The 24525-nt window shown below is 57.1% G+C and overlaps 3 protein-coding genes across 6 annotated transcripts; all 3 read left to right on the top strand.

Moving 5' to 3' along the window:
- The first annotated feature begins 289 nt into the window (after positions 1-289).
- Positions 290-10495, top strand: CCDC71 (coiled-coil domain containing 71). 3 transcript variants are annotated; one of them, XM_027098756.1, is made up of 2 exons: positions 290-394; positions 6176-10495. In XM_027098756.1, the coding sequence occupies exon 2, from the start codon at positions 6228-6230 to the stop codon at positions 7704-7706; it is 1479 nt and encodes a 492-aa protein (XP_026954557.1). In that variant the 5' UTR covers positions 290-394; positions 6176-6227; the 3' UTR covers positions 7707-10495. The 3 variants fall into 3 exon arrangements, with proteins under 3 accessions (XP_026954557.1, XP_026954556.1, XP_026954555.1); XM_027098755.1 differs by lacking the exon at positions 290-394 and adding an exon at positions 4100-4195; XM_027098754.1 differs by lacking the exon at positions 290-394 and adding an exon at positions 4309-5485.
- Positions 8852-12027, top strand: LOC113615849 (uncharacterized). 2 transcript variants are annotated; one of them, XM_027098759.1, is made up of 4 exons: positions 8852-9319; positions 9447-9628; positions 10008-10077; positions 11905-12027. In XM_027098759.1, exons 1-4 carry the CDS (start codon positions 8881-8883, stop codon positions 12009-12011), a joined length of 798 nt encoding a protein of 265 aa, XP_026954560.1. In that variant the 5' UTR covers positions 8852-8880; the 3' UTR covers positions 12012-12027. The 2 variants fall into 2 exon arrangements, with proteins under 2 accessions (XP_026954560.1, XP_026954561.1); XM_027098760.1 differs by lacking the exon at positions 11905-12027 and adding an exon at positions 9812-9926 and having other exon boundaries at positions 10008-11056.
- LOC113615846 (multiple epidermal growth factor-like domains protein 9) lies at positions 12001-24455 on the top strand. Its single transcript, XM_027098757.1, has 10 exons — positions 12001-12099; positions 12188-12350; positions 12943-13055; positions 14317-14431; positions 14633-14791; positions 15925-16117; positions 16444-16675; positions 16754-16917; positions 17237-17483; positions 20477-24455. Exons 1-10 carry the CDS (start codon positions 12041-12043, stop codon positions 20481-20483), a joined length of 1452 nt encoding a protein of 483 aa, XP_026954558.1. The 5' UTR covers positions 12001-12040; the 3' UTR covers positions 20484-24455.
- Positions 24456-24525: the final 70 nt, after the last annotated feature.

The following is a 24525-nucleotide window of genomic DNA, read 5'->3' as shown; positions in this document are numbered from 1 at the left end:
GCGGGGCGGGGCTGGACAGGGTCCGCCCCTCGTCCCCCCTCCCGACTCGGGAAAACCTCCCCCCTGCTTTAACCCCGCACCTGCCGTGGCCGGAGCAGGGCGCGCCGACCCATGGTCACACGGAAACCGGTGAACAGACAGACGGACATGTGGACGCTGAGCCTGCCCAGGATTTGGGGTCCGACCTCGGACTGGGGGAGAAAGGAAGAAGCGGTGGGCCGCACGACACGTGTATGGTGGGGGCCGTTCTCAGCAGGACCCAGCCTGCGAGCACCGGCGAAGGGGCGGGCCAGCAGAACCTGGGGGCTTGAGAAGCGGGCGCCTGCCCACCACCGCTGCGCTCCGAAGAGCCCACGACAGGCTTCGCGGCGGCGCCCCCTGGAGGCCTCTTAGGGTATGTCCTGGGCCTTTGGTGGGGGTAATGGTTCGGTCGCCCTTCCCCAAGCACTGATGAGGGCACAGAACAGGTTCTGTGGTGCACATTGAGGGTAGCAGAGGGTGGAGGAGCAGAAAGTGCCAGCCCCCGTACTTGACAGGCCCTTCCACAGGCATGGGTGGGGGCAATTTTTGTGGGGGAGGGTAACAGAGCAGGTGATGAAGAGTCAGAGGCCAGGGGACCTCCCAGGCAGGTCACTCTGGGCTTATTCTGCAGGGCCTGAGGCCTGGGCTACTCTGGGACCCAAGGCACTTTGTGACTGTCCATCTTCAGGGTCCTGGGCCTGCCTCTAGCCAACTCCGGGGTCAGGCAAGAACAAGTTGGTGTGACAGAGGCAGACCTACCTCAGACCCAGACCCTGGCCCATCCTATCTTCTGAGCATCAAGAGTACTGGCTAAGTCTGTGAGCTAGGGGCCCATTTGTACAGGTCAGTGGTCACCTATGAGAAGAAGTCCTCGTGATTGTGCTTGCTACCATTTGTCCCTCTTTCATGGACAGCGTCTGCCTCACTTTCTCCAGAAGCACACCAGGAGACTGAGATACAAGTGCATATAGTTAATGTGGGAGATGAGGACAAGAAGCACCAGTAGAGGAGTGGCAAGAAGACAGGGAAAGCAGCCAATAAAGGGGTGTGTCATCAAACAAGTTCCCACTGTGAGCAACAAGGACCAAATCCTGCTGGGGACTCTGGGAGCCATTGTAGAACATGGGCCTCACATTATTGTTCCCATCAGAGCAAGGGAATGCTAAGGTATTCATTCTCAAATCTCCATCAGTCATGGGTTGAGAGCAACTTGGAGACATGAATACCCTAGCCTGCCTGACTTCTGGCCAGCCTAGAGTGTGGGCAGAGCATTCTGACCAGAGAGGGAGTCTTCAGTCCCTTTCAGGGGCTGGCAGATGGAGTTGGACGGCCCGCATGGAAATGGTGCCAAGGCTGGTTGCAGATCCTGGCTAGAAGGCTTTCATCCTCCCACTCCACTCTGCCCCCAACATGCTCCTCAGTTAGGCCAGTCACTGGTACTTTCCTCCATAGGGTATTCACACTGTCCTGCAGACCCCCTCACACTTCCCACTGTTCCCTTTCCAGGCCCCTTCCCCTCTCCTTTCCAGTAATTAAGCACATAAAAGCCTTTAGATACCTCCCAGCACCCCAAGTCCTTCCATTGTTCCCTTCCTTCCAGTCAAACTCTTGAAGTCATCTTCTCTCACAGTTTCCATTGCCTTGGTGTTGGCCATCTTATATTTGCTACCACTGCTCCCCAAAACTTGGTATTGCCAAAGTCACCATGGAACACCATATAGCTAAAATGGGGCAGGGTGGGGCGGCTATCGTCTTTTTCTCAACTGAAATCTTTCTGGCCTCTTCAAAGCCTCACCCACCCTTGTGACCTTGGCTTCCTCCTGCTGCTTGTCCTGCCCCTCGGAGGCTTTTACAGGCCCTGCTTCCTCTCCTTCCCCAGGAAGTGCCTCCTCAACACCCAGCCTTGGCTTTTCTCCCTGGTACATAGACTCCCTCCTGGGGTGATCTCTCCAAGGCCACTGGCCTCACTCACATCTAGATCTTCACCAGATCTCTCTGCTCAGGTGGATATGGGTCTAGGGTCCATCACTAAGGGATATAAAAGATGCCAAATAGAGAGGAAGGGCTGGATCCTGGGACGGCCCTGTGGTCTCTCCAACCTCATCTCATCTGATCCCAGTTATGCCTGGGATGGTCAGCATCCACCAAAGTCCAGGTCAAGTCAGACTTGGCCCTGATTAATGATCCCAGAGAGTTCCATCTGGGACATTCTGGGTACCAAGAGGCAAAAGGATCAGCCTCCCCTCAGGAAGCTAGGTACCCCAGACCATTTCCCTGAACCCATATCATCCCCACAGTTCTAATGTGTGGAAGGGACACAGACTAGGGATGGACCTACCTTTTTTTGTCTTCCACTTTGCACTGACCTCTAGGCTGGACATCACCAGAGAGGTATCCTCTTTCCAGGACACACCTAGGCCCATGTCATCCCTGGAGGCTGGACTCTGCTTCTTCATGGAAGTGGCTTCTGTTTACACAGGCCTGGCCCCACCTGCACATGGGGGGCCAACACTGCTGGCTTTAGAGAAGCTATAGAAGACAACTTGGGCAGAAGATGAGGCTGGATTGGTCCTAAGAGTGAACAACTAATCCTCAACCATGGATGGGGCAGAGATGGGGCTCACCCTCAGTTGGGAACTGGGAGTGCTAAGGTGGGACTTCCTGATTGCAACCCCGCGACCCTGGCCCTTGAGACCCCATCCTTCCCTTCTCTCTACCAATACAAGGGGCCAGAAGCATTGACCCCAGAGGAGCAGGAGAGTTTGCATTTCCTGCTGGATATCTTGGCTATGCTTAAAGGCACTGAGGACCCCACCATCAGGGCTGAGGCCCTGAGAAGCTCAGGTGCACAAGGTGAGGCCTAGGGTGGGGTGAGTGTTTCTCTCTAGGGGTGCCCAGACCCCTCTGTAGAGGCAGGGAAGCATAGATCAGGTAGAGGATCCTGGGGTTTTATGGGGAGTGAGGAGGGCTATCAACCAGTCCCCAAATGAAGCATCCAGTCACACTCTGTGACTGCCCATAGGCTTCCACCTGCCCCCCAGCTACCAAATTTACACCACTGTACATGTCAGGTCCAAGAGTTATGACAATATTTTTGCCTCTTAGCTCAGGCTCTGACCCAAGTACAGATGCCCCCACCATCTCATCCATGAAACCAGGACTTCCAGGTTGACTCCCAACCTGGAGTTGGGGGCCCTTGACCAAGAAGTGCCTTTGGTCAGAGCAATAGAGACCATTCTGACCCTTTAGACTCCTAAGGTTAATTTTTACCTACATTCTCTCATCTGATGCTGCTTGGGTAGTGAGCCCTGTAACCGTCACCTCTCTGCTGGCCCCAGGGTACATGTGGAAAGACTGTACAGGTGGAAAGAAGTCCCAATCTCTTAGGCCAAAAAGCAGGGATTTGGGGAAGAGTTAAGACTTTAGGGAGGGCTTTCTGCCACTGAGGGAGCTAAGGCTGGACCAGGGTCCTCCCACCACACCTGTGGGCATGCTCCTAAGCAAGTACACTCAGGCCCACACTGGTATGCTGGGACTCTCAGATTGGACATGCCCAGCTTTGGGCTTATTTGCCACAAATGTGTGCAAACCAGCCTTTCATACCACATGCAGTGAGCCCACTCTCAGGAATAGGGGAAGGCCTGCTGCCCTCAGAGGAGGTACAAAGAGGCTCCCGAGGGACACTCTCAGGCAGGGCGCACTCCTCTTTCACCCTCTGTTCAGGCACCTGGGACAGAGGTGGGCCTTGCCAGTGGCTGCGGGAGGACTAAAAGGGTGAAGGATAGCTTGGACCTTGCCAAAAATCCCTCCCACATGTCGTTACACCATCAAGCCCCTCAGAGAAGGTGTCAGACGAGCCCCTAATCCAATGCTAGTCTGGTGCAGTCTTGCCTGGGGCAGCGGCCGAAAGCGCCTCTGCCCCTCACACTCCTGCACAGGTCCGCAAGGGTTTAGAGCGGTCCCCTCTGCCACCTCCTCCAGGAAGTCTTCTCTGGTTTCCGCTTGTCCAGCCCCCAGACTTTGGGGGAAACGGGGTCTCGGGGGGTCAAGGGTCACTAGGGCGGGCCAGGTCCCGGAAGCGGAAGCGCGGCGCACTTCCGGTGCGCAGCAGGCGGCCATGTTGGAGCAGCGGAGGCGGCGCAGAGGCGCGTCCAGGGTCCCCGCGGCGGCGCCGGTAGGTTGGGGCCGTGGGCCTAGCCACGCCGCGGAGGGGTCGTCCGCGAGGCGGCAGGGTGGATGGGCCGGGTGGCCGGCTCCTTCGGGACCAGCGCCCTCCGCCGGCCCGGCCGAGACCCCCAACCCCCACCCCGTGCCCAAAGACCCCACCCTGGGGCTGTGCGACCCCGTCGCGCTCTCACCGCCTGTCCCGTGCATTTCGCTTCCTCTAAGGCCCCCCGCTCCTACCGTCGGCTTGGGTCTCAGGGACGCGGACTCCCAGCCTGAGGGCCCTGATCTGCCCCCGCCCCAGTTTCGCTTGGTTAGGGCCGCTCCCGTCCTGCATCTTTTCATCAGCTTCCCCGGCCTGCCCCGGGGACACTTGTGAAGGGAAGTCAGGGGTCGGGCTGCAGTCTCTGTTTTCCGGAGCCTCTTGGAAAGCCCAGGAGACCCCTCCCAAGGGCCCAGGCCGACCTGAGCGGAAGAGCCCCGAGTTCACCCCCAATATCTGTGCCTGGAGGTAACAGGTTCCTCCTTATTGTACAGTTCACAGCCCTGGGAACTACACCCCTTGGGAAAAAAGAGAACTAAAGTCATGTGTAAGGACTGTACTTGGAGAATGGCCTCTGGAGAGGGGAAGTGCCCGAGACACCTGAGGATCCAACAATGTTTCCAAACAAAGAGCCTCAGGGCACTTCCTCCAGGGAATTCTGAAAACTTCTGCTCCACTAGGGGGAGGAAGAAGCTGCACAGACTCACCTCTTGGCCCCAGAGACTTGCCTGATCCCAGCTGATCTTTTAATTCTCCTGTGCAGCTGCGGAGCTGTCTCTGGGACCCCTCAGTGATGGGTTAGACTAGATGTTAGTCATGATTGATGGCCTACAGCTTTTAAAGAGAAGCCTGGGACAACTTGGGTCTTCCCAGACAGCTCTAAATGGGCTGTACCAAAGTCGTCTTCCAAGCCCTAGTTAGGACAGTTCAGATCTCTAGGGTCCGCTTTATTAACCATCTTACTCGGAGTCATTGGCTCCCAGACCTTGGGCTCTTGGTCTGGCTGCCTGGCGCCAGGCTGCCTGATTGCCTAGAGATGTATTATTAGTACCTGCTACTCATCTTTTTAGTTTCTGTTGAAGGAGAGTCTGGCTTTTTCCCTGGGGTTGGTCTCCATGGCTCTAGTGCTAGGAATTGGACCTCTGAGTGGACTGTCTGGGAACTCTGAAAGCAGAACTTCTGGTGGGCAGGGAGGTCCACCCCTGGGCACCTGAACAGCAGCAGCTGTAGGAACAGAGATCTTCATGGACTTTGGATGTAAGTCTGGGCCCTTTGGCCAGCATTCAAGGAACATTCAAAGCTTGTATTACCCTGCTGTCCCCTGTTTTTCCAGCTAGACCTCCCAGCCCTGACCACAGATTCCAGTCACACCAAGTTTGCCTTACTCTTTCTCACTTTGGAGCCATTGCATTGGCTGTTGCCCTTTTTGCTCCATCTCCATCTGGTCCTTTCCTATTCATCATTCATGTCCCACATGAATATTCCTCTCCCGGGAATGCTTCCCTTACCCATTGGCAAGCTGAGCTGTGTGCCAGTGTGCATTCCCAAGAACCTTGAGGGTATCTCTATCTTGCCTTCTGTACAGGGCTCCTGGAAGACAGAGATATTTGCCTGTATTCCCAGTGTTGAGTCTAATACTAGGAATTTGGCCAAGCCCAGATCTTTCCAGGGGCCCGTCAGCAGGTTGGATGGCTCTGATGAGCTTATGGGCATGTATCCTGAAGAAGCTGCCTCTGACCCATATGAGTCCCCCACCTCTACCCCACCACCCTCCACCGTGATAGGTGGAGAAGACCAGGGTTTTGCCCCAAGGAGTGGCTCACTCTGGCCAGGCTCCTCTGTGTCAATAGATGTTATTGTGAAGATTGCTGGCCCTGATTGACCTATCTACCGGTCCTGGCCCCCGTCTCGGTGCTGTTCTTATTGACTCTTCCTTTTGCCTTGGAGGTGCCAAGCGCTGGTTTGCGGATACCCAGGCAGATCTGCAGTGCCTAATGCCATGAGCGTGGTGGTGCAGCATGTGGAGGAGAAAGCTGTGCACTCCTGGTCACGGATCTCCACGGCAGGGAAGAAGGCCCTGGAGGAAGCGCTGCTTGTCTTTAACCCCATGAGCCAGGATCTCAGTGCCACTGAGGCCCAGCTTGTGGCCTTCCTGCAGGGCCTGCGGGATGATGGCTTCCAACCTACCATCCTGCGCAGCGGTGATGTCTATGGCTATAGTTCGTGCACAGCCAACCCCCCAAGCCAGACAAAGCTTCAAGCTCGTGCCCCCACCCCAGCTGCCACATCACCTCCAGCCAGTGCTCCCCGAACTGCCATGCGGCTGCCTGCAGGCCGGGCCACGCTGCTCCCCATGCCACTGTCTGGCAGGCTGGCCAAAGCATCCACACCAGCCCTCGCCAAGCATGCCACCACCAACCTGCTACTGAGCTCCCTGAAGCAGTCAAGTGCCAGCCGTGCCCGGGGTGCAGCAGTGGGCTTTCCCACCCACCTCTATCCAGGTGTCTACCCTGCCATGCGGCTTTCCGTTGTCCTTGAGGCCCTGGTTCCACTCAAGACTCCCATGCCCTGCTTGGGTGCCAAGCACAAGGCACAGTCACTGCAGCTCTCACTTGCAACCTCTCCCCTGAAGCTGCGGAAAGGTCCAGGGAAGAGGCTGGGGAATTCCCAGCCCAAAGCTCCCAGAAAAGCCACAAGCAAGGCCTCCAAGTGTCTGACTCGAAGAGGCCCCAGGGCTGGACCCCGACAAGGCACTGGGCCCCAGAGCAAGACCTACAAAGCCTCTGGTTCCCTCAGTGGCCCACGAATGAAAGGTGGCTGTGCTCTGGGCACCAAAACAGCCCAGGCCAAAGCTTCCCGTGCCCAGGCCAAGGTGGCTCGAACACAAGCCAAAGCTGCCAAGGCCCGGGCAGAAGCCAAGGCAGCACGGATCAAGGCCAAGGCCAAAGCCAAGGCAGTGCGGGCCAAGGCTAAGGCCAAGGCAGTGCAGGCCAGGGCCAAGGCCAGGGCAGTGCGGGCCAGGGCCAAGGCCAGGGCAGTGCGGGCCAGGGCCAAGGCCAAGGCAGTGCGGGCCAGGGCCAAGGCCAAGGCAGTGCGGGCCAGGGCCAAGGCCAAGGCAGTGCGGGCCAGGGCCAAGGTGGCTCGGACCCATCCCAGGGGCAGGGGCAGGCCAAAAAGGTCTGTTCAGGCCAGGACTGCAAGGAGAGGCCGGAAAAGCTGCCCTGAGCCTGTGGGACAGAAGAGGAAAAGGACTGAGGAGGCAAAGGATCTTCCTCCCCAGAAGAGAACACGGCTTGGGCCCCAATCCCCTAAGGTATGGCTAGGACCTGGAACGGCAAAGCTGCTGAAATTCCGGGCCATCAAGGTGGACAGGCGGTCCTCAGATGATGAGGTGCGGCTGCAGGCTCAACGGATCCTCCGTGTGAACCTTTCCCCTGTAATACGACTTCAGCCATTGTTGCCATACTCAGCACCCTGATTCCTTCACGTAGCAACGTTTGGGGAAACTGAGCCCAGTTGTCTGTGTGGCCAGTGGCACAGTGTGCAATGCCCATGGATTCCACAACCCTAAAGACTCTGGGTGCCTCTCCAGGGCCCTGAGAGCCACCAGCCTCCTTTCAGAGACTGGAGGATGTGGGGTGGGGTGGGCGGGTGGGAGGGATGGTGTCATGGCGCGATGCACTGTGACTTGTTACTCTTCAAGTTGTATGTCCACTATTCCATCTATCACGTTTTATACCTTTCCACCTTCCAGTCTCCCTGCCCACACTCCATGGTCTTTTTTTGTATATGTGACTGCTGGTAGGCCAGCTTGGGTGTTTAGAAAAGGTAGCCCCAGGAACAGGAATGCCAGAGAGGGTCCTGGTAGCCCAGGGAAGGTCATGAATGTGAGTGATGGGCAGCCTCCAGGCCCCTGAGGGCAGGGGCAGAGCCACTCTAAGGTGGGACACCTCCCCTTGGGGCTGCCCTGGTTTGATAATCCGGATGCTCCCTTGGAGGAGGACAATAGGTGGCTCTGTGGGGAAACTTGCAGCCTGCAGGTTTTTAGGCCAGGGAAGGGGAGGTGCAGACAGCCTGGCCTTGTCTTCCAGTCTACTCTGGCTGAAACCTTGGAGCTTTGTGTGGGCTTGTCTGGGGCAGGGCGGGGCCTAAATCGGCTGAAGTACTTCTGCCTACTATTTTCTCTGCTTCTTTCAGGAGAGGGACTATCGTCGACTTCCCCAGTTGGTGGCAAGGGGTTGGGGCTTGAGTCAGGGGCCAGGGTAGCTCTGGGTTGTAGGGCCACAGAGTCCCCTCACTGACCAAGGAATTATATTGGATGGGTGGAGTGCTGCGGTCTCTGAGCATGGAGAGTTTCCACACTGCCTCTCAGTGCTTTCTGCCTGGGTTCCAAGTGCTCTATTCCCAGGTCCAGCCTCAGCATGTCTTCCAACAGGGGCCTGTATGTTCAGACATTATTGGTTCTTCCTGCTTTGGAGAGGGGACAGAGCCCTGAGCCCTGAACAAAAGTAGCTCCCTGCCCATCTGCCAATCCATCACTGTCTGCCCAGCCTGAAAGGCAGTGGCTGGGGCTGGCGGGGAGGGGGATACATTCCCCAGAGGCTCCTGGAGACGAACAGCCTTTCAGAGCTAGGGGTGGAAGCCTCATTTGAATGAGAATTGGATCTTTTCTGTCTCTGAGGGTTAGTCTGAACCCTGGCTGCACCAGCAGCAGCTGCGTTGGATGGCGGACCTATAGAGAAACTCTGCTCCTCCCCACCTTTCTTCTGCATCTGGTGACTGCTATTAATATCCTTTCCCTGGGCACGGCCTCTCTTTGTTTCCCAGACTCTGGGGACACCCCCCCTGCCCCTTCTCCCAGCTGCACCATGACTCCACAACCATGCATGCTCCTTGCCTCTGGCATCCTTGAGTTCATCTACCATGTGAGTATGGGGAAGGACCTGAGGGCCACACTCAGATCCTTAAGGGCAGCCCAGCTAGGGGCACACTCTGTATTCTCTCTCTCTGGCCTGATTCTAGCTCCGACAGCCCAGGACCCCCAGCCGGGCGAGCCCCCCCTTTCAGCTCTGCTGCTGCCACTACCAATGAGTGAGAGGTGGTCTCTACCTGAGAGCCACGTGGAGGGGGAGAGGAAATCATCGGGCCTCCCTGTGGGATGGGGTGAGGTGGGGCGCGTACCCCTAGGATCTCTATACTCAGACCCTGCCCCTCCCAGTCGAGGCTCCCAGAGCAACTGCCCGGGACGTGCCAGACAAACTTCCTCCACCCGGCTGCTCAGGCGGCAGCTGCTACCCACCTACCAGCAACCTGATTATTGGCTGTGGCCAGAACCTTCGAACCTCATCCACCTGTGGCCTCCATGGCCCTGAACTCTACTGCATTGTCAGTAACCTACAGGTAGGGAGGAGGGTACGGGCTCTGGAGATGGCATCTTGGATTTTCTTGGGCAGGTTCAGCACCTGTGGGAGTTCAGGTCATTGACAAGACCCAGAGGGAGAGGCCTGTGCTGTGAAATTTTGGAGGGGGTTGTGGCCAACCAGGCACCTCCTGCCTAGTCAGTCTCATTGGGCATCCCTCCAGGATGCTGAGAATTGCTTCTTTTGTGACTCTCGGGACTGGAAAAGCCATGGCATTGAGAACGTGATCTCCCAGAGTAGTCCTGGCAGCAAAAGGACCTGGTGGCGAGCAGAGCGTGGTGAGGGTCCTTGTGTGCCCATGTGTGCAGGGCTGGGATCAGGGTCAAGGCCTGGCCACTGACCAGCCCTTATGGTTACAGGTGTTGAGAATGTCACCAGCTGGACCTAGAAGATGCCTTTTACTTTACCCACCTCATCAGGACTTTCAAGGTGACCCACTGCCAGAGACTGAAAGCTTATTCTCTGCCTCCTGACCTGATGGCCACCGGTGATGTTTGCCACTGGTGACCCAAGGACCCCCTCCTATCCCCAGACATTCTGGCTCTGCTCCTTGAGCTCTCAGTGGACCATGGCCACTTCTGGCACATGTACCGCTACTTTGCCCACAACTGCTTAGGCCTCTTTCCTGGGATTCCTCTTGCCCCTGGCCACAGAGTCAGTGACCTCATCTGTGAGCAGCATTACTTAAGACATCGAGACTTCCACTGAGGGAGAGGTCAGGCCCAGAGGAAGGGGGGTTAGGCCCTGGGATGAAGCCAGAAGCTCAGGCTTGCTTCTTAGGTAATTTCAAAGTTCTGGATCCAGCCATTCTCGTGGAGAACCCAAATAATACCAAGGTTCAGGGTAATTATCCCCACAGCCAGTCCTGTACTCCTTTTTTGGGAAAACCAGATACCCCCTGGTGGGAAGTGAGGTCCTACCTGGGTATGCGCACCGCAGGGCAGGGTGGTGGGCAAGCCAGCCCAGTCCCCCAAGGATTGTTTCCCAGCTCTGCTGCATTATGGTCCCTGTTACGGCTCCCCATTCCTGTCCCATGTTCCCCATACCTGTGCCCAGTGCATAGGGACTGGCCTGGGTAGCAGTTTTCATCTCTGTCCCTTATCTCTGCCCCATCGCTGAATTCCTTTGTGAGACCCCATTGTGGTCATCACTGCTGGCCATGCCAGCCCAATCTTTGTCCCCCACCTCTGCTCCTATCACACTGTACCTCATAACTCTCCCCTTTGTGAGCCACTGTCACTGTTCCCCATCACGGCCCCCTGTCTGCCCTCCCCACTTTGATTCATCACCCTGGCCTTGATTGGTACCCTGCGTTCCTGAAGCTGCCTCCAGGTGGCGCCAGGGCGTCTCTGGGTGTGACCTCTTCCTTGTAAAACAGAAGTCTTGTTAAAGGACTAGAGAGACATAATCATAACCCAGCAGGGCAGCCCAGAGCCAGGCCAGGAGAGTACCAGAGCAGGAGGACAAACCCCAAAGTAGCTTTTTCTCTACATTCCACGTTCTCCACCCACCTTGACTTCGATTATTACCAACTACTTACCCTGAGCATGCGTGCACACACACGACCCACCCCCCCCTGCCCCCGGCCTTACTAGGGCCTAGAGCAGCTGTTGTGTGTTCCTCTGATCAAGAGAAAGGGGAGCTCTGGCAAAGAGATACAGGAGGTGGCCTCGGCTTGGTAGCTGACTTAAGCTGTGAGGAGCAAGAGGAGCCATGGCCCCATCTTTCCATCCATGTGTACATTTAACAAGTGCCCATGGAGCCCCACTGTGTGCCAGGCATCTTCTGGGCCTTGCTCAGTGGTGAGCAGATAGACAAGTTATCTGTCTTGGAGCTGACATAGAAATGAGAAAGGCAGTCAATAAATAAACATACCTTATGTGGTTTGGCTGGATAATAAGCTGATTTCTAATGATGGGCTGGGGACTGGAATCCTTTACTGCCTTAGGGAAGCAGGTTTCCAATATCTAGAGATACCAGAAAGGGGTGTCCAGGAAGCAGTGGGATATGCAGGTCTCAGCTCAGGAGTGATATCAGGTCTGGAGCAGTGCAGAGGTGGGATAATCACCATTAGGCTGTGGTCATCCTAAAATGGTATAATCAGGGGAGCAGGGATGGGAGAGTCCTACAGCATGGGTGCTGGAGGAGGTGGCTGCAATGATGTAGAGAGGGGAGAGACCCCCACCAATTCCTTCTCTATCTCAGCCATAGAGGGGTAACAACCAGTGTACCTGAGGGCTCTCGATCTGTCTCCAGAGCTCCTGCATGTGACTAACCTCCGTGCGAACTTCAAACTGCACACACTGGGTGACAGGCCCCAGGGGGGCTTCAAGGGACACCCCTTCTACTACTATGCCCTCTGAGCTTGTGGTCCAAGGCAGCTGCCTGTGCCATGGCCATGCCTCTGAGTACAGGCCTGCACCGAGGGTCCCACCCAACATGGAAGGCATGGTGAGTACCGTAGGAGGGGCATCCTGTGGCTGGTGGGAGGGCAAGCTGGGGGACTGGGGTAGACTCGTCTTGCCCTCCTCCCTGCCAGGTGCGTGGCCTTTGTGTCTGCTGCCACCACAGAGCTGGTACCCACCGTGAGCACTGCCAGGACCTGCACCAGGACCACCCATGGCAGGCAGCAGAGCCTGGGCACCCCCATGCCTGCCAGGCCAGCCCACTCCATATCCACCTACCTTGTTCTGCTCCAGAATGTGAGTGTCATGGGCATGCCCACAGTTGTCACTTTGACATGGCCCTGTATCTCGCATCTAGCAATGTGAGTGGAGGTGTGTGTGATGCATGTCAACACAAGACACCTGGGTGCCGCTGTGAGCTCTGCCAGCCCTTCTTCCACCGAGATCCCAGGGAGGCTCCCTGCTCCCTTCACTCCTGCAAACGTGAGCCCTCCAACCCCCAATCCTAATTCTGACCCTGTTCCTTCAGTTTCAATGGTGACCTCTGACCTGACTCTGTCCACACTTCTGACCCCTGATCTAGCCTGTGACTGCAACCCTTTGGGTGCCCTGAAAAGTGGTTTGTGTGATGCCCACACAGATGAAACCTCGGGCCTCCTCTCTGGGCAGTATCGCTGCAAAGTTCACGTGTGGGGCCAGTGCTGTGACTCCTCTGGCCTGGTCACTACGGCCTGAGCTCGCAGTCAAAGGGCTGCCAGTGTGAGTGACCCTCAGAGTGGACCCCCACCACCAGGTCCTCCTTGCTCTGCCCCCAATTACTGCCCTAATAACGCATGCACCTACCTACCCCTGCAGCACTCATTAGCACCCTGACAGCCCTGTGCCTTAGCCTGCAGGTGCAATCCCCGGGGCTGCATCCCTGGCACTCATGCCTGTGATCTCTCCAGTGGTGCCTATCACTGCAAACGCCTTGTCTCTGGATGGGACTGCAGCCGTTGTCTGGTGAGGTTTGACCTGCCTTCTGATTTGACCTTGATTTTGGGTGCTGGGCTCCTAGAAGCTGACAAGTACAAGGTTGTAATCAGTGTGACTGCAGACTAAGCCTTGCTGGTGGGTTGGTGCCACTTCCTGATCTGGTCACTAGAGTCAGTGCCACCTTGGCTAGCTGAACCAGCACATGCCCTCAGGTGGGAGCTTTGGGAACAAAAGAAAGAAAAGCATTTAAAAGAGCTACAACAGTATTATGCGCTGAATTTAAAGGTGTTTCACAGCAAAAGTGTTTGAAGGGACACTCAGCGTATCCCCTTCTTGCCTCTCCTTGAACATTACAAATCCTTTGTTTAACTTTTATTTTACCCCTGGCTGTGACCTCATCTTCTTACCTCTTACCTCCCCTCCATGAAGCCGTGCAGGAGTACACCAGGGTCTCCTCTCCACTTCTCAGCCAGAGGCAGAAGAGCATTAAAGCCCTGGGCTCACCCTTGCTTCTTCCTGCAATGAGCAGTCCCAGCATATAGCCTTCCAGGCTCCTGACCCTCCTCTCCTTGCCCAGGTCTTCTTGTCCTTTCTCCACCCACCTACTCTCTCTTATAGCCCAACTTCTGGGGTCTGAGTAGTGACTCTCTAGGCTGTCGGCCCTGTGACTGTGACTTTGGGGGTACAAGGCAGGGACTGGGGGTCCAGGTCAAGGGACAAGAATTGGGAGTTGACTCTGTCCCGTCCCCACCCCTACGCTGGCTCAGGTGTTCTGCAAGGGAGGGCCTCTGCCTCTGCCGTCCCCACCTCTGTCTCCACCACTGCTGTGAACACTGGTCTGGGTACTTCTGTGCTGGCCTCGACCAGGCCACTACTGAAGCTGAGCTTGGTCTGGGCCTCCAGCCTGCTGACCCCCAGCTGCTTGTGAGTGTCCAGGAAGGGCAGGGGCAGGAGGAAATCAAGGCTCACACCTTGGTGCTCAGGGGAGGGAGAGAGTGTCCAGAGAGAGCTAGTTGGAAGAAGAGGCCAGACAGGGTTAGGAAGGTGAGGCAGGTCCAAGTGAGGCAGCATCAGCATGGTCAGAAGTTTGGTGTCTTGGATGGAGTCCATATTCCCAGGACAGGGAATTCCCTGGCAATCCTGTGGTTAGGACTCCTAGCTCTCACTGCCTCGGGCGAGGGTTTGATCCCTGCTCGGGGAAGTAGGATCCCACAAGCTGCACGGCGCGGACAAAAAAATCCTCACCCAGGACAGTGTGGGAGGACACTGACACCTGACTTGCCCACAGGGAGCCCCCGAGCCTGCTCCTCCTCACTGTACACAAGCCCCAGGGACCTCCCCTGGTTGGCTCAGGCCCCGACTTCAGAGACAGTGTGTCCCTCGATATGCCTCCACCCTGCCAGGTGAGCCTGTTACAAATACCAGCTGCCCAAGGTAAGGAGTGTGAGGAACAGGGTTGGGTCACAGGCCACTAGGTCTTAGTTGGGATGGGCCCAAGCCCTGGGGCTATGAGTCCCTGGGGTCTTAGAGGAATGGGAATCTAAATCCTGAGGGTCCTAGGTCCTGGAGTGGTCTGGACCTGGGAGTCAGTGTCTCACATCCAGGCCCCAAAGGAGCCCCTGCCCCTGCATCAGGGAGCTGGCTGTACACTGTGGACTGGCTCAGACTTTGCACGTGTGGTTGATGGGGCTGGCCTCTCTCTTCTGGCACCCATAGTGCCTTCTGCCCTGAAGTGTGACATTGTCCTACACTATGAGACCCAGGTCAGTAGCATGGGTGCCAGGCAGGTGGATGGGTGGTGCTGGGTGGTGGGTAGGGGCAGCTCTATGACCACTGACCCCTAACCCTAGGCACCTGAAGAGTGGCAGGCATTAGTCAGGGTCCATGCTCAATCCCAGCCCAGCAGTACCCGCTGTGCCCATCTGCTGCCCTCAGAGCAGCTGTTCCAGGTGGCCTTGACCCAGATACACAGGTAGGCTAGACCACATGACCCCTGTTATGTAGCCAACACATTCAAAGCAATACCCAAACAAAGTAGAAACCTTCCAATATGGAATACCATCATGTCATAGAACAATCAAAGCAGGGACCTAATTTAAAACAGGGCAGGGTTTAAGAAGTTGGTCTTTTTCCATTGGTTGTATGATGAAATGTTGGACCCCATATCTGCACAGTGGAAATGGGACATTCCTGGGACCACATGATCATGACCTCCTTACCCCACCCTGACTCCTCTCCCCCATCCCTGCAGAGCTGTGTTTCTATCCAGACTTTTCCACTTTGAACCTGGAACACGCTACTCCATGACCCTATGACTATGGCAGACCAAGGGGGTGCAGAGACCTGGGAGGGGGGCACCATCCTTCTGGATTCGGTGAGATCCTAGGGATTCCACCCCACATCTGGGTGGAGACACAAATTAGCAGGACAATATGGATGCAGTGGGCTCAGGGGACAGGGGATTGTGGAGACATAGAGTTGCACCAAGAGGATTGAGACAGGTGGAGAGTGTAGGGAGGGGGAATCAGGCAGGGGAAAAGCACATGCCAAGGATAGAAGGTGAGACTGGCAGGTGCCAGACCTCACAGGACCTTGTGGGCCAGGCGAAGGGCTTATCCTGGGGAAATGGGGAGCCCTGGAAGGGATTTGAGCAGGCAAGAGACATGGGGAGGATGGATTGTTAGGGGGAAGCTACTTCAATGATTCTGAATGAGAGGTGGCATTGCCTGGACTAGATCAGGGCTATTGGAGAGGAAGGAGAAACAGAATCAAAAGAGAAACAGGAAAGGGGTGGGAAGGGGCTGTGAGGGGCAACGTACAGAAGTTCCATTGTAGGTGTTAGTGAGTGGGACTGGGTTCACTACCCCCTGCCTTCCACCCTTTACCTTCCTAGTAGGTTGTGCTCCTGCCACAGGTGAAAGGGTTGCCTGGACTGAGGTCTGTGGACCCTGGCGCCACGGGGCACTTGCAGGAGCTCCACAAGGCGGGCTGCGTGGAGGCAGCGAGGATGAGCCTCTCCAGCACTATACCTGAGGCCTGTGCCCGCCTTGCCTGCAGCATCTCTGCCCTGTTCCAGGGGGGTGGCCTTGGTGAGTGTGTGGCCCTGGCTTGAGGGGGCTGAAGGATGGGGGTTGCAGGAGGCACCATGAGGTTCATCTGATCTTACCCTTTCTCCTGGCAGCATGTGAGTGCCACCCCCAGGGTTCACTGACCACCGAGTGTGCCCTGCTGGGTGGGCAGTGCTGCTGCCACCCTAACATTGATGGTCGTACCTGTGACCACTGCAGGCCTGGAACATGTGGCTTCCGGCCCACTGGCTGCCGTGGTGAGCCCTCAGGGCCAGTGGGTGTGGGGTCTGGGGTCTTGACAGGGCCCAATCAAGACAGGGTCTTGATTGCCCTGTCATTTCCCACAGAGTGCTGCTGCCACACCAAGGGTGCCACCAATGCCATTTGTAACCCTGTGAACGGGCAGTGCCCCTGTCGGGCAGGCCTTGCTGGTCGCTGCTGTGACCACTGCCTCTATGGCTGGTGGGGCTTCCCATGCTGCCAACCCTGTGCCTGCAGTGGAGCTGCTGAGTTGTGCCATCCACTCACAGGAGTCTGCCAGGACTGCCACGGGGCCACAATGGACCAGCACTGTGAGAGGTGAGGCTGCCACTGGAAGGGTTGGGGAGGGATCGTGATGAGTGGGCTAGGCCCCATTCCATGTGCTACTGCCCCCAGGTGCTTGGATGGCTACTACGGAGACCCCACCCTGGGCTCAGGCCAGCAGTGCTGGCCCTGCCTCTGTCCTGGGCACCCTGGCTCAGGCATCTATCATGGGACTTCCTGCCATGTGGACAGCACCAGTGGACGTGTCCTGTGTCTCTGTGCATCTGGCTATGCAGGTGAGGCATGGTTGGCAGCGACAAACCCATGGCCCTGCTCACTTGTTCACAATCCCATCAGGTCCACGAGGCAAATCTTTGCCAGTGTCACCTGTGTGTTTGAGCTGCAGGGCGTGCTCCTCTCCTCAAGAAGTTCCCATTCTTGAGGAATTATAGTAATGGAACTTGTAAGCCAAGAAGATGGGTCATAATATAGCTATTGTGTCCTCTGCCCTCCTGGCTGGACCTCAGACCTTTTGGCTGGTTAAGTGGGACCCAGAGGCCCCAAAGGTACAGGAAGACTACTGAGACAACCCACACATACCCCAATCCACTCCAGGCCCCCGCTACGACCGCTGCTCCTTGGGCTACTTTGGGCACCCTTGGCCAGGAGATGACCCCAGAAGGAGTCTGTGCCAGCCCTGCCAGTGCAACAACAATATTGATCCCGTGATCCAGCCGCCTGTGACCCCCACAGTGGACACTGCCAGCACTGTCAGCACCACAGCCATGGCCCTGGCTGTGCCCACTGCGGGCCTAGCTTCCAAGGCAGTGCCCTGCACCAAGGGGGCTGCCGGCATGAGTGTGTGAGTGGGATGGGTGAGGGTATCCCAAGGTGGGGGGTGCGTTCTCTTTCCTCAAGCCCTTCCTCTCCCCGGGCTGTGGCTGTGGCCGCCAGGGCACCATGCCTGCGAGGTGCCTGTCTGGGGCTGAAGCCTGCTTCTGCAACCGGGTCAGCGGGCAGTGCCCCTGCTGCCCCCACACGCTGGGGCGGGACTATAGCCGCTGTGCCCCGCTCTTCTGGAACCTGGGGGTGGGTCCCGAGGCCGCGAGCCCTGCAGCCGCCGTGCCCAACACACTTTGCAGCCAGTGTATCACCCAGTGAGTGAGCCCTTGTCGCACATAGCATGTGGCAGTGGCCAGGTGTGAGTGAATGTGTGTGCCTGTGGTGTGATTTATGGCTGGTGTGAGTGTGAGTGTTAATGTGACTACCAGCAGCAGTGTGTGTGGCTGCAAGCAGCTGTGTGTGCTCTTGTGCAACATTAGCTATGAGCAGACATGAGACCACGTGGGCCCGACCCCACGTGCCACTGTGTGTTGGCATGTAGGTGAAGCACTGTGAGTGGGTCATGGCAAGCAGAACGAGTGTGGCACGGGTGGGGCCGGGTGCAGCTGGGAAGGAGGCAGAAGAGGCACGGGCGGAGGGGGAGGATTGGGAGATGCAGGCAGAGATGGATGGCCGTGGGAAGCGAGTGTTTCCAGGAGGAGAGACATCAGGGACTGAATGAGATGAGGTCTGAATGAGATGAGGTCTGAAGTGTGTTCTCGAGTCCTTGGTGAGGAGAGGGTGGGAGTCGGCGGGTGAGCGTGTGGAAACAGTGGGGTGCTCCACTCAGGACACAGAGGAGCAGGTCAGGAGTTGAGAACCCAGAGGGCCGGTCTGTGGGAGGCGAGGCTGGCAATGTAGGGACAAGGTGGGGGCCGGTCAAGGGGGTCAGACCAGAGGAAGCAGGAGGGGAGAAGCCCTCAGCCAAGCACAGGTATGAGTGCTGCCTGGGCAGGAACAGGCTGAGAGGAGGCGACTGTGTGCTGCCTCTGAGCTCTCCTTTCCTTCTTCCTCCCCCAGAGGAGGCTCTTTGTTTCTGTGGACTGGCCACACACTCTTCCTTCAGGTCATGGGTCAGTGCCCCTGCCAGGCAGGATTTGGGAGCTGCACGTGCTCCTGGTATCAGGATGGGTACTGGGGTGACCCAGAGCGGGAATGCAGAGGTGAGCAGGGCATTCACACAATCCACCACCAGGGGTGAGGCTGTCCTGACGGGATCCTCCCTGTGGGATGGCGGGGGAGCCACCAGGTTGTCCTGAGGGAGAGCACGTGTTTATTGCTGTTTTCTCCAAAACTTAAAGAAATACTCATGAAAACAGCTGTAGGGAAAGAGTGTTGGCAAGGCCAGGTTGGGTAGGCCTGCGGAGCAGACACATTGGGTGGTTCTTTCCTGACCCCACCTGCCAGTCTTGACCCAAACTGACCTCTCTCTGGGCTGCAGAGCACCTGGAGCCCTGTGCTGTTTTCCTGCCCAAAGGCTGCCATGCAGTATGGCCTCTCTGGCTGGGGTAGATGCCAGTACCCATGACCGTTCTCTCTTTTTTTCTTTGCTGTACGCGGGCCTCTCACTGTCGTTGCCTCTCCCATTGCGGAGCACAGGCTCCGGAAGCGCAGGCCGAGCGGCCATGGCTCACGGGCCCAGCCGCTCTGCGGCATGCGGGATATTCCCGGACCGGGGCACGAACCCGTGTCCCCTGCATCGGCAGGCGGACTCTCAACCACTGCGCCACCAGGGAAGCCCCTATTCTCTTTTTTTTAAAAATATATTTTTTAATTTATTTTGGCTGTGTTGAGTCTTAGTTGCGGCACGTGGGATCTTTTTAGTTGTGGCGTGCAGGATCTTAGTTGCGGCATGCATGCGAGATCTAGTTCCCGAACCAGGGATCGAATCCGGGCTCCCTGCATTGGGAGCATGGAGTCTTACCCACTGGACCACCAGGGAAGTTCCCCCATGGCTGCTCTGAGCAGTGGCTTAGGTGAGGCTCTCATACTCACACAGGGTCATTCTCCTCCTCAGGCTTCTTGGCGGCAAGCCTAGTGTGAGTGCTGCTTGCTCCCTACCCTGACCCTCTCTCTCCCCCGCAGCCTGTGCCTGTGACCCCCAGGGCTCCATCTCGCCCAGCTGTGACCCACACACAGGCACCTGCTGCTGCAGAGAGGGTATCTCAGGGCTGAGGTGCCAGGCATGTGCCCGTGGCTCCAGAGGTGGCTTCCCACACTGCATGTCCTGCCCTCCCTGTTTCACCTCCTGGGACCAACACCTGGCTCTGCTCCAGCTACAGCTGGACACTGTGGCCCACAAAGTGGCCGCCTTACGCCAGGGGATGCCTGGCTGGGGTGCTGGGGGCACCTGCAGGCCTGGAGGGGGTACTCCAGCAGGCCCAGACACTCCTGGAATCTCCTTCCCCCGCTGTGGGGTCCCAACGACAACTTATGGAATGGATAGCTGGACTCAGGCAAGGGGTCTGGGGTCAGTAGGAAGGAGGTCTCCAGCTAGCCTCCCAGGGTCAGGGATTCAGAGGGTCTTGGGTTGGCCTGTCTGAGTCCTGGGTCTGGGAGTGAGGTGAGTTTCCTTGAGTGAGGAATCAGGGAGGAAAGGGCATCTCTGGCCAGGCTGATACTCCATCCTCCCACAGACTGGGAACAACTGCATTGGCCCAGACACTGTGGGCCAAAGGACAGGTTGTAGCAGAAAGAGAGCCATGGGTTAGGGGGCAGTGTGAACATCTGGAAGAATTATCCCAGAAGCTAGACTGTGTCAAGGGCTTGGCCTGGCTCAAGACGGCCACAGGAGCCCAAGGTGAGGCCAAGTAGGCAGGTAGGTGGGCCGCAGGTGATGGTGGGGTCTAGGCTGGGGCAGGAGGAAGGGACCAGGTGCCTTTGCTTACATATCTGGGGGACCCAGGAGTCTGACTGACCCTGCCAGTGGAAGCCCTGAGCCAACCCTGTGTCTATCGTTCCTATCCCCTGCAGGTGCTGAGGCCCAGGCCTCCTCAGCTGCCCTGCTTTCTCAAGAGGCCATGCTTACAGCCCAGGCTGTGGCCACAGTTGGAGGACCAGACAGCATCCTGGGACAGGCCCAGGAGGCCTGGTGGTGGACAGAGAAGCTGCTGTGGGGGATGGGCCGACCCAGAGGGACAGCTGTGTGGCAGCTGAAATTGAGGGGCTGGTCCACAGGGTCCAGAGGTGTCACCCTCAGCTTCTGCAGCTCCTAGTCAAAGCTGGAGTGGTAGGTGGAGATATGGGTCACTGTGGGAGGCTTTGCCAAGGCGAGGACTCTCTCCTAGGGGTAAACTGGGTGTAGGGCAATGGGAGCGCTGGGACATGCATTCCTCACTGGATCCCCTAGGAATCGGGGACCATTCCCCTAGGGGTCGGGGACCTCGGTTGGTTTATGTTCCTGTACCCTGTGGTGTTCCCTCTTGTCCTGGGACCCTGCCTACCTCCCAGTGGGCTCTGGTTACCTCCCATAACTCCTCCTATAGCCTGGACATGGCGGTCACAGCCTTGGAGCAGCGTCAGCAACTGGTACAGAGCCATGGGGGCTGTGGAGGAGAGCATGGTGGGAGTCACAGGGTACCATGGCTTGGCCATGGGATTGCAAGAGACATATTCCACATCTGACCCACCCCTACCAGCAACAGCAAATCCAGGCCACTGCAAGCTCCACGGGAATCCAGGCCTGGGAGATGAGGCGTCACGCAAGGGGTTCTGGGGTGTGGCCACCATGGCTCACATGCAAGCAACTGTGCAGCCCATCCAGCATTTCCTCTTGGGTACATGTCTGCTTGTGTGTCTGAGGTCAGGGGCAGGGGCAGGTGGGCATCTCGGACACTGCTATGATACTCCTTCTAGAATGAGGAATACTCATCAGGGCTGACCAGGGATCAGGTGGGAGCACTAGTGTGCTTCTAAATGTTTAACAAGTGGGGCCTGGGGGTCAGGAGGAACTGATTTGTAGTGTTTGTCAATTTCTGTGGCGTCAGTAATCCCCACCGTGACTGATTTCATTCTACCTGTCATTTAACAACTGATTCACAGAATTCCTGAAAATTTAACAATTGGCTCTTGGAAGCCTCTAGCACACCGTGTAGTCATGTCACAGGCAGGGTCAGTGAGAGATTAGGGTCAAAGTTCGTTGGGTCAGGGATCAGAGTTCACATCCAGGATCCCTACCTCCATCCCCACAGATGCTGTGAGTGTGGAGCTGGTGGCATGCCATGCGCTGGCGGTGCCCCTCCCCCAAGGTGGGGCAGCGGGCATTGCCCTCCTGCTGGATCAGATCCAGGGTGCCCTCCCTGTGCCAGATGCCGTAGGCCAGGAGCTGCCCAAAGCTGAAGGCGTTCTCCATCAGGCACAGCAGACCAGGTTAAGGGCCAGGAGGCTGGAGGTAGAGGTCAGAGGTTGGGGAGGAAAGGAATGCTGGACTGCCTGATCATCTGTGTCCTTCAGGGAGGGTACAGCCAGGGCCTTGGACTGGATGTTTAGGGAGCTGGGTGTTTAGGGAGTGCTGGCTGAGGCGGGAACTCATGCAAGGGCTGCAGAGCAAGGACTGCAGGTCTTGAAACAGACTTCGAGGTCTGGAAGCCAGTGTACAGGAGGTGATACCCCACCCATACCCCTCAGCTCCCTCACACCTCTTGCTCAGAGGCTGCTGTGATCCCCATTCTTTCCCTGAGATCCTTGACCAGTTGTGATACCACGGTGCTAAATACCCTGACCATGTAATGCTCTACCTTGCTGTGGCCTCTCTGTGATTCCCTAATCTTTGCCTCAGGTGGCAGGCCACCTGGCCTGGGTGGCACTGGCAGTGGATGTGACCCCGGTCCTGGGGCATCTGTCCAGTGCAGCTATGGCTCTCAGGACCTGTTTGGCCCTGAGTCAGTGGCAGGCCCAGGAGGCAGAAGAGTGAGCAGCACATGCCTTGGGTGTGGCTGGGAGCCTGGGCAAGGTGAGATGGGAAAAGTGGACGTTAGGGTCTCAGGGACACCTCTGGAATAGTGTGAAATCGGGTTTAGGCTGGGACTGGGCTATGCCAGGCTGAGGCAGGGTCTCAGTTCTAAAAGCCCCTGCCCCCCAAACCCAGGAACTTTGGGTGGCAATGTGTTTGGGACTGTAGAGTCTACATGGGGTGGGGTTTCAGATCTAGTCTTGCTCTAGGAATTGCAGGTGGCCCAGTTAGGTGTGGTGGAGTTGCAGGAGGGCACACGTAGCCCGGTGGCCACGGTGCAAGATGCAGAAGAGCGGGTACAGTGGGCATGAGCTGAGGCCCAAGAGTTTCTAAAGCTGGCACAGAACAGCTAGAGCTGCCTAGAGAGTACGTGGCTGGGCCATGGTGGGGTGGGTATGGGGGGTGGTCAGGGTCAGAAGGGAGGGTCAGAGTTATAGGGGTGGTGTGGGAGGGTCAGGGAAGGGTGCAGGTCAGGTCCAGATTCATATAGGCGTCAGGTCCAGATTCATATAGGGGTCAGGTCCAGATTCATATAGGGCTCAGGCTGGGGTTAAAGTCTAGAACAGGAGGTCAAACGTTAATTAGGGTTAGAGCTTATTTAGGGCTGGGGTCAGAGTCAGGGTCAGAGATTAGGACCAGAAGTCAGAGCCTGGCTCAGATGACCCTGATCCCCAGGGTTGGAGCGCCACCTGGCTCAGAATGCGCAGGCACTGGGCAAGAAAGTGACCACCCTGTGGGCCCTGGAGCAGCAGGCAGCAGAGCTGCTTGATCACATGCAGCTGTGGGCCATTGTGTACACCACCTGCTGACTGCTGTCTGTGGATGCCAGTAAGAGGGACTCTGGGACTACCTGGGTGACTCAGAGTGACCCCAGAGTGACCCAGGAATCTCCTGACCTTGAGAGACCAGAGGCACCACTGAGTGCCTGCTGATCCTGAGCAACCTCTATTTGACACCATGTTGTTTTCCAGTGGCCCTCTGACCTTGAGAAACTGGGAGGCGGCGGGTGTCGGGGGGAGGGCGTCAAGTAAAACTTCCTGAGACCATCAAGTGCCCCTGAGATCCTGATAGATCCTTATCTCTGAGTGAGCTCCAATTCTGAGCCCCCTCTAATATCCCTGAGCCCCTCAGATTGACTACATGACCCCCCGGGTGTCTGGAGACCCCTCCTCCACATAACTGGTGCGACTCCCAGCAACCCTTCAAGTCCAGCAGATTGACTGCCCCCCTGCCCAGACTCTCCCTGTGAAGCCTAATGATTCCCCTGAAGAACCCCAGCTTTCTCCCCTGGGCCTACACCTCTGGGGTACTCTCCACCTGACCCCAGACAGTGGGCGCAGCTGTGGCAGCTCAAAGCCACCCCGACAGGGCCCTACAGACCCCCAGAATCCGTGGTCCCTACCGCAGTCCCAGGGGCCTGGGTGGGGCATGGGCTCTGGGCAGCGCGCATTCCGAGCCCGGGCTCGGAAGCTCTCGGTGGGCCAGAAGGCCTGGAGTGGATGAAGAGCCATAAGATCTGGATTTGCTTGCTACTGCTCTGGTCTGTTGTCAGTGACCAGCACTCATTTTCATAGTGGGAAACTGAGCTCTTCTCATGCCTACTTGTTGTAGTGATTGGGGGAAGCAGAGACCCTGGGCAGGAGATGGCCTTTCTCCATCTCCCCCGCTACCCGTATGTTGTCCTGTCCTTCCGGCCAGGCTGTCCATCCCACATCCCTGAGTAGGGGAGCTTGACACCCTGAGTGCACCCTTCCATCTCCCCACTGATGCTGGAGCCCTGGGACTGAAAAGCCTAATTGATGGTGACTTCCACAGCACCAATGACACTGGAGACAAAGGCTAGTTTCCATGGGCCACTTGAGGTCTCAAAGATCAGACTCCTCTTCTTTGTTTATGCCATAGCCCCTGCTTGGTGCGTCCCCTAACTATAGTGGCCTAAGGGCCCCAAACCCTGTGTTCCCCTGGCTCTGTGCAGGCCTGGGCATGAGGGCACAATAAAGATTTGCAGGTGAGCCAGCCTGTGTCTAGTTTCTAGAGTGAGAGTCTTTTCCAGAGAGGTGGGGGTTTCTGC

The sequence above is a fragment of the Aethalodelphis obliquidens genome, unplaced genomic scaffold, assembly GCF_003676395.1.
Source record: "Aethalodelphis obliquidens isolate GAN/ISIS:26980383/991018 unplaced genomic scaffold, ASM367639v1 scaffold125, whole genome shotgun sequence".
Classification (NCBI taxonomy): Eukaryota; Metazoa; Chordata; class Mammalia; order Artiodactyla; family Delphinidae; genus Aethalodelphis; species Aethalodelphis obliquidens.
Note: the sequence above shows the minus strand (reverse complement) of the source record. Positions and strands in the feature narration are given on the sequence as shown.